At 32.8% G+C, this 9,519-nt stretch overlaps 1 protein-coding gene across 1 annotated transcript in view; it reads right to left on the bottom strand.

Moving 5' to 3' along the window:
• Positions 1-1,391: 1,391 nt before the first annotated feature.
• LOC143230691 (E3 ubiquitin-protein ligase TRIM9-like) overlaps positions 1,392-9,519 on the bottom strand; it is a 68,466-nt gene continuing 60,338 nt past the window's right edge. The window contains 3 exon segments of the mRNA XM_076464678.1: positions 1,392-4,929; positions 5,623-5,847; positions 7,930-8,068. Coding sequence (XP_076320793.1) covers positions 4,604-4,929; positions 5,623-5,847; positions 7,930-8,068 — 690 coding nt within the window. The 3' untranslated portion in view covers positions 1,392-4,603.

Genomic DNA, 9,519 nt, shown 5'->3' with positions numbered 1-9,519 from the left:
TATACCTTACATTAAGTACAGTTTGTCACCCACCAACTTGGATAGAGTTTCGTCTGTCACACACGTGTTACAGTCAGTTTCTGTTTTGCCCCCTCCCTCCCCAGTGGCAGAGGGGTATGTCTGTGGACTTACACCCGCTAGTGGTTGATTAGTGGAGACACTGGAGTATTTCACTGTATTTCACTAATGCTTCCTCAGACAAAAAAATCATCGTCCACTGATATTTCAACATTATGCTTTTTTATTTAATTTTTTTCTCGTTGCTTCCTTAACTTTTAATTCTAAACTTTTGGCAACTTTGGGCAATTCAATTTTGTTAAATTTTTTACGGTGATTCAACAAAACTTTGATAACCAGACATGATCAAATCTTGTTGGCACTGATAAATAATAAATTGAACTACCATTTGATCTCGTACACGACCTCCCAATTTATTATGTTACGCATGTTATAATTTTAAATAGCTGGAAATTTTAATTTAAAAGTTAATTAAATGTTAATATGTATTAAATTTATGATATTTGCTGACAAGATTGATACATACAATTTTATTTCTTAACACAAATATATTTTAATATACAAACGATAATAAAATTAATATTAACGGTAATTACAAATGATGATTTATATACAAGAGTTTTACAAATTTACAAACAATACTGAGTCTTATATCTAGTCTCGAACTGAATCTTTTATCGACGTTCACGAAGAGCAAATTCATTCTTTGTTGATACATTTGTACATTTGTTTTGACGACTGGCTAAGCTTGAATCACTCGTAAGTTCCACCAGCGACAATATCTAATGTCCCCGTAAAAATCCTGACATCAGAAGTTAATTCAATTCAGTTAACTGGTTTATAATATTCAAAATCTGTAAGCGCTACTGGTTAAATTCTGTAGTTTTCTTATTCACAGGCGTTAATCACAGTTACAGCTTTCAAGATTTATAGTACACTGACTGTAGCTGACTAATAATAAACCTCTTTTTTTGGCACGTTGGTTTATATAGTTTAAGACAAATTTCGAGAACGTTCAACAAATTTCCAACGCGTAAGCGTTTTCGTAAAACAAATATAGTTGATTCTTAATCTCAAATATCATCTACAAATTTATTGAACAGGCGGGACTTGTCCAATACATAGCCAACACTGTACGTCACATGCAAAAAGCAAACTATCCTGAAGCAAGCATAGGTATTAAAATAAACGTGTAACGGTAAATCCGTTACAGTTATCAATTCCTCACGATAAACGTTAAAGTACATATGCTTTGTCCATGTCTGTAACAACTTACCAAGATGAATGTTTTAACTATATGTTGTCTAAGTCTGTAATCAACACCCCAAAATGTGTATTGTCCACAGCTGTAATCAACTCATAATTCTCCGAAATGAATCTTAAAGAACGTCCAATTTATTTACATATCTCAGACTTCTTACAGTTCAAATACAAAGAACTAACACACAGGAAATTTTAATAAATAAATATACTACAAGAAAGCAGGTTCATACAATACAAACAATTGACTTTGAACGTTAAAACTGATGTAGTAATTCTGAAGTAAAAACCATCATTATCAGAAAAACCTGTCTATCTTTTTAACAATTTTTGGGAATTGGTAGAGATAATAGCGATATTCACAGTTTTGTCGTGTAGAAGAGATAATTTCATCCGTTTATTTTTGACAACTTTGCAAACACTGTCTCTTCAGTCATCATGATACAACTAAAAAAACCCAAAATAATTAAAATAGAAATAAGCTTAAATTGTTTAACAGCTTCCCTAAAATTTATAAAGAAAATAAAGAATATGTGCGATTTTGAGAAACGTACTGGTTTGTAGCGGAAGATAACCATAAATGTTCATCAAGTACACCCGTAGGTGTTTCATTTGATGACAGAATAAGAAACAAATGATTAGCGAATACAGAAAATGGAGTGACTATATCTAGTTTATATTAAACTGTTCTAAAATATTAGAAACATATAATGAGGTAATGATAATTTTATCATTTAATACTGTAAATAATGAGGTATGTTGGCTATTAGATGTAACTCTCACAAATAAAAGACAGAACAGTGGAAAGAACTGGATTTTTGAACATGGAAATTTGGATTAGATAATAGACACTACTAAACGAGGTTAATGAATGTTGATTTCTAAAACTAGATATTTGGATAAGTTTATTTGTTTGTAATTAAGCACAAAACTCTACAATCGGCTATCTGTGCTCTGCAAACCACATCGAAACTCGGATTCAAGTGTTTTAAGTCCTCAGACATTCCACTGTGCCACAGGGGAACATTTGGATAAGAGTTTTCTAACCACTCATAAATGGATTGCTCAGCAAGGATTTTTAAGTTGATATGAATTTATCCCTTAGTACAGTGGGAATAATTCTTTCTTATCTAAGTGGATTGAGTTTCTGTAAGATGAGAGGTTGGATGTGTTAATGGAATTCTCAATTTGGTTATAGCATTCCTTAAAGGATTAGAGATGGAAGGGATAATAAAAATTTATGAAACTGAAAATAAGATGGGTTTGTTTTTTATTTGCATAATTTGACATAACGTTAATAATAACGTTGTCTTAGGGGATGATAAAAATCTTTAAAGCAGCAGAAACGTATTGAATGATATTCTCTAAATACGAACATTTCGGTTAGTTGAGATTCTTGAAATGCCTGGTTTTATAGCTTAAATTATATTTTATGATAAAATAATAAAAATTAAATTTCACCAACTTTACTTCAGTTATGTTTGATTATAAAACAATAAAATAAAATTACATCGATTTCAAAGCATGTTCTGCTTTTGATGGCACAAGTATACACTAAAACAGAGAAAAGCTGTTGATGATTGTTTTGAATTTTTATATTGTAATGTTTTTATATTCTGACTGGTCACGAGCTCAAAACTGTAGATTCCACCTTAGTTAAAACTCGAAAACGCAAAAATGACTTGAGTCATTTTATTTCAATTTCTGTTAAATGAAAATAATTTTATAGGATGAATGAGAAAATTCCCACTGTTATTAGGAAGATCCTTTTTAACGATAAGTTACCAAACAGAACTAGTGACAATGAAAGTAGCTTTGTTTTTCAAATTAAATAACCGAATTCATTTTGAAGCTCTTTTTTCTACATAGTAATGACAAGTAAAACTAGGTTAAAGCTGTTGTTATCACATGTTCCAACCACACCCCATGTAAACATTTCATTTCTGCTTCTATTAGAGCGCTCTGAATATTTTTTTCTAATTTTTATTGAGTATGTTATTCTTTCATATAACTTTCATCTGCGATGCGTCTTGAAGTAATCCTGTGTGGAAGTACGTACATCAGCTTGTTAGTATACCTCTATCTCATCAACAGTTATTCTTATACGTTTAATCCGAAAATAATATCCATTTTTTTCCTTCACGTATTTTTTCACAAAACTTCATATGCATTTTTACATAAGGCTAAAATCGGGTCACCTTCTTTTTATGCTTGCAGTGCTGTCAACCACTGGCTATAGATTTCTCTAAACCAATCGCGACGTGAGAGTCTTATCGATCGTTATAAAGCAAACGTAACAAACTTAACAATAAAAAATGTTCATTGTGTTAAACGAATTAACAGTTCGGTGTAAGTAAGAGGGTTCCCCCCCTCCCCGGTTTGTAAAAACATTCTTTCGTGATAGAAACAACGAATATTATTTTTGAAATCTGCGTAGCTGAAGAATGTAAAATTCGTTATTAAAACCAAAACAACTTTTATGGAGTTTAGATTCCATTCATTGCATAATAGACAATTTTGCTTGGTTTATAGAGTAAAATTTACCAATTATTTGTTTAAACAAAATAAAATAATTAATGCCTGCTATTCCCGCCAAACCCACCCTAAACTAATTCTGAGAATGTGTCTTATCACTAAACATCTATAAAAGTGAAAAATTTGTTGGAGATTAAACCCAACCCATCAGAAAATCAAATCCAAGGTATTATTACAACATTATTTTGTTTCTGTACATTTGTAAATATTTCATATAAATCAGATTTCATAAAATATATACCATAGTCAGGCCATGGCCAGGTGGGTTAAGGCGTTCGACTCGTAATCTGAGGGTCGCAGGTTCGAATCCCTGTCGCACCAAACACCTTTCGGCCGTGGTGGCGTTATAATGTGACGGTCAATCCCACTATTCGCTGGGAAAAGAGTAGTCCAAGAGTTGGCGGTGGGTGGTGATGACTAGCTGCCTTCCCTCTTGTATTACACCGATAAATTAGGGACGGCTAGCGCAGATAGCTCTCGTGTAGCTTTGGGCGAAATTCCAAAACAAACAAACAAACAAATATACCATAGTCAAACTTCTTATAATTCATGCTTTTAAATATACGACAAAAATCGAAACTCAGGAAAAGGAGGCCTAACACAACATAAACTTTTCTTTGTTTCTTTGCTTTTAGGAAATTTCTTTCAGTACATATTTTTTAAAGTGTGCGATTTCACATCTCATTTTTACAAAACAAGCATTAAAATCCTATTGTGACATTTTAATGTTTAAATGCATTTTACAATACTTTAGCGACCTTACTACTACCTAGTGGATACGTCTAAATAGTTATCCAACGCCTTTCCCTTCTCCTTCACTTTCGTGGTCACTGCCGTCTGTAGGAGGATCAAGTCCTGTTTGAACAGTAACTTGGACGTTCCTATTCACACTGACTGCAGGATAAAACATCCCCTCGTGGAGCCCAGTGAAAGCGATTGGGCCTTGACGTTCATCATTAACATAAAAACTAAGTTGATGTTGATCCACATCCAATAAAACCCCAACTACTGATCCGGAGCCTACACCACCGTCTGTTCTGTTATCATGTCGATCAGAATGGAGAAACCACGACCTCTGGTAGTCAATATACATACTCCATCCCTTATCATCCTTACCTGAAAATGAAAAGATATTTCAATAAGGGAAAAATCTCTTAATTGTAATAATGGGAGCCGAGAAATCACTTTTAACATTCTAAAACTTGAGTGAAATACAGTGTTGAAGTAATGAGCTGAGCGACAAAGATCTGTTTCCGATAACCAAAAATTTCACAATTTGTTTTTACGTTGCGAGGAATTTCCTTTTCTGTTTCTTTGCTTGGTCTCTTTTGTTTTGTAAGTGAAGTCACACAGAAACTAAAACTCTTTTTCTTTAGATAAAATAAATAATTAATGTTTGGAGTTAGTTTAACTTGTCACTGCGAAGCATGCTTTTCGTTAGCATCTGACCTTAAACAACACGAAAACACTCCATTTATCCCCTACATTTCACACTATGGTTATGTCAAGGCTTTTAGATAAGCCTGCATGTGAAGAGAGTACGAAAGTACGAAAATTCAATATGAGTGTCAAATTTTATCTTATTTCTCTGTCCGATGGAAAACAAATCGTAACGAGATGAAAACATTGTCCAATATCATGCGCTTAGCAGCATTAATTAACATCATGGCCTTACATTAATAGATCAGTAACAACAAAACGAGGCGTATTTACTAATACTGGTGAACTTATTGAGCATGATACCCTTAGCAACATCAATAGGCTAATAACAACTTAACGAGACATCTTTACTAATACCTGTATACTTACCCAGCATTATATCCTTAGCAACATCCAGTGTTGCAACGCCAAATGCTGCATCAGCATTTGTGTTGTACTTATCAACAGTGAATTCCCAGTAATGGACTCCTTGTGAGAAGCCCAGACTACCCAGTACCACTCGATGTTCATAGCTATTGCACGTGACAGTCTGGTTCTCGTTGGATAGAATGATATCAGGATGGGCAGTTACAGGGTCCAGACTAAACCAAGCCACTGGACAGAAAAATAGAGATACGTCATATCAGAAAATGTTAGAAAAGAATCGATGATAAAATACGTTAAACTAAAAAAAAATTTGTTCACCAGCATTGTTAGCAATTTACACGTTTACATATCCGGTAATTTTGTCCCTAACCAATCCCATGACCTATAATCACACAGATTAAGAGCTCTAACTTTTTTGTTTCATTTCAATTGAAGATTGAGGATTTTCAAGTGGATTCCGTTTTAACATTCCTGGAGTGGCTACATCAGATACATTTCCGATTCTGTAATTATAAAAGCACGCAAGACAGTTTGCTTCGAAAAGATGGGTATATATAGTATCGAATCGTATCAGTAAAATAATGGAAGATCTGATTTCCAGCAGAGAAAAAATGGTACTCCACGACTAACTAGTAGCAAACCAGGGGTAGTGAATAAAGTTAAATAGCTTGTCACCAGAAGCAATATATAAACACAGCAGTTCGTTACAGCTGAAGTTGGGATCTCTTTTGGAACTGTGAATATATAATTCCCATAGTTTTAGGTCGAAAAACAATGACACAAGAACTGCGTTCAAAAGCTTTTCTCAAAACACATTTGCGGAATTAAGCCTAAAGGGCGGATGTTGTGTAAGCAGTAGCTTACACGTGACAGACGTATGTACGTCGTTACAATTGATGAAGCATTATTTAAAAAGTCCTGGTGATACAGCATTTCATAAAGGATACAGAACGTGTCACGAAACTGTTTCCAATGGATTTTTATTGGTTGTCCATTACAGTTATAAATGATAATGGTAATTTAAAAATCTAAAAATAAAACAAATGCTGATTTATGTAAACGTATAGAAAGATAAAGTTACTTATGCCTAACCGCACTCACTGAGTGTAACCCAAATAGAACAGAAAAGTTTGGTCTAAAAGAGATGCATATTCGAGAAGTTAGTAGCATCGTAACATAAGTAAAACCTTAATATATGTTTTCAAGTTCTTGATGACTGAAACCTTAAATTGGCGCATTTTAAAATTATTATTTCATTTTGTTTTCGCTGATTATATAAGTTCTATAACCATTTAATGTAAAAACAAACTTTAACTTTTGCTAAACAAACTATCGATAAAGTAAGTACCAAACTGCCATTATAGTATCTTTAGAATTGAAAAAAATATTTTAAAAATTATTGATATAAACACGTCACGTTTCGGTTACAAAGAAGGGCTTGATAAAGAAGTTTAGTGATGAACGACGTCTGCAACTGCAAGAGGAAAGTCTCTTACACATTCGTCTGCTAATTCGTTCCTTAACCTTGCGATCGATCGAACCTAATTCTGTTTTCCAATTTCACTGGCTAAGCTCAAGTGACAGAAAGCCGTCTGAAGCAACATTCGAGGAGATATCTCTCTTAATGCTGAAGAAAACTAAACGTTATTTCAACGAAGCATAGTATACTTAACCTATGTAGAAAAGCAAATGGTGTGCCTTTAATGAAAAAACGAAATTTCGAGAAAAACTTGAAAACCCACGGGCATTTTTAACGTGTTCTACGTATTGATTGGATTTCTTATAAACACACAAAAAGTGACCTTCCAGTCACGAAGCAGATGAGTTGGGTATAATTACCGATCTGTCAAAAACAAAACAAAAGTTCTTGTTTATTACGTCGTGTTTCTTTTTAACGGTTTTTATCTAGAGTAAATAAAATAACAGATCGTTCAGTGTATTTAAAAGAAAAACAACTTGTTTGTGTACGATGGAAAAATATACGACGATTTTCTGTAGCTCTAAAAGGCACCAAAGAAAACACGTTTTAACAATTTGAGTGAATGACAATGTTACAAATGAGTCGTTCTGTGGATGCTCGATAGTAAAACATAAAGTTCTATTAATCCAAAATATTCGAATAAAACTCAACAGTAAAATGAAAACATGTACACTTGTGAAGTTTACAGATGGACACAATATACATTTTCATTTCAGAGAATACTGAGGTTACTAAGATTACCAAATAAACCTAGAACTGAAGTTTTTTGAAATCGTAGATGTTAAATTTATTTAAACCAATCCAACATAACAACTATTAAAACATCTAACCTTCATCGGTCCTTATAGATATCGCTTCACAGAAGTCACTCTGGCCTATGTTGTTCACTGCTTTGACTCGAACCTTGTATAATGTGCTAAAGAGGAGAGTTTCTATCCTACAGATAGTGTCGGATCCACTGTAAACTTCCTGTAACACGCAAAACTAAACCTTAAATTTCTGTATAAATAATATGGAAGGTGTTAAAAACAAATTTTTGTTTGAATGTACGTTGAAGAAGAAATTACAATAATATAGAAAATGTGTAACATTTACAAATTATTGTTTAGACGCACTTTGAAGTACAGGTTATAAAAGTGTGGAAAGTGTGAAAGATTTATAAATTATTGTTGGGAATCACGTTGAAGTACAGAGTATAAGAAAGTGAAGGTGTGAAAAATTTATAGATTATTGCTTGGCCGTACGTTGAGGTAAATAAACGATCCTGTTGGAGAAATGTCTTCCTTCCCAATGCTCATTATTACGTAACTCAGGTTAAGACACAAATTCAATTACCAAAAGACTTAACCCTTTTATAAAATAATGTGGTTTTGACTAAAGTTTCTAACATACATACATATATTTTACAAATGATATTGAAAGAACCTTATTAGAAACTATTATAAATTCAGCCAAAATTGTACATTTTAAAGAATTATAAGTTCTGTAGTAAAAGGTCATCGCTTTACTTCTTGTTTATCGGTAAGATTGTTGATGTAACAAACTTTTTTATTCATACGCTGCTTTAACGTTTAATTTTTCAAAAGAAGAAAGAAGCACGAGGAAATTAACAACGATAACATAGTGTGCTGTTCTGTCCCTATTCGTTCTCTCCTTTTCCCAAGCGCTATTTTTGTAACTAATCCCCTTGGTGGATTTTAATCAACTCAGTCACGAAGAGAATGCTCGTGACCAGAATCTTGCACCACGTGTTATGTTATTGTATTACATCACTAAGCAATGTTCATCTCTGGGTGATATAATTGACCTAAGATGGTTAAATATGCTTCCACACACAAATTAAATATGGTTAATATTTCAAATACATAACCAGCATTCAGCCATGTTGAAGATTTTAAAATATGACGCTATTATAATGTGCTGTTAGCAATGAGTTATTTTTATTCAAATCAATCAATATTATGTTAGTATAATGTATTTTTACTATGTTACTCTAATTATAGTTAGTGAAGTGTTCTTATAATGTATTGTAGCTTATATGATATTGTAATGTGTTGTTAGTGAAGTGCTATTATAAAGTATTTTTTACTGATTGTGTTACTTATAATAATGTGAGAAGTTTAGCTAGCATAAGCCGTCTATAATTAACTACTTACATAATCAAAACGGAAATTATCCAAATATTTTATTATATGATAGTTCGCGCTAGAACAAGAATATAGTAGTACTACAAATGTGTTCTTATTGCCCTTTGATGTTGTGAATAGATTGTGTTTTGTTGTTGAACCTTGACTGTAGCGATGTGTTCATTTTACATTTTAGATCATTACATTATCCTCCAAGCAGTGATTTTTCATAAAGGTCGAATTGTGACTTTGTATTTCTTTTGTTTATAAATTTGGTATTGAATGATTCATTCA

This window comes from Tachypleus tridentatus, chromosome 10, assembly GCF_004210375.1.
Source record: "Tachypleus tridentatus isolate NWPU-2018 chromosome 10, ASM421037v1, whole genome shotgun sequence".
NCBI classification, from domain to species: domain Eukaryota; kingdom Metazoa; phylum Arthropoda; class Merostomata; order Xiphosura; family Limulidae; genus Tachypleus; species Tachypleus tridentatus.
Note: the sequence above shows the minus strand (reverse complement) of the source record. Positions and strands in the feature narration are given on the sequence as shown.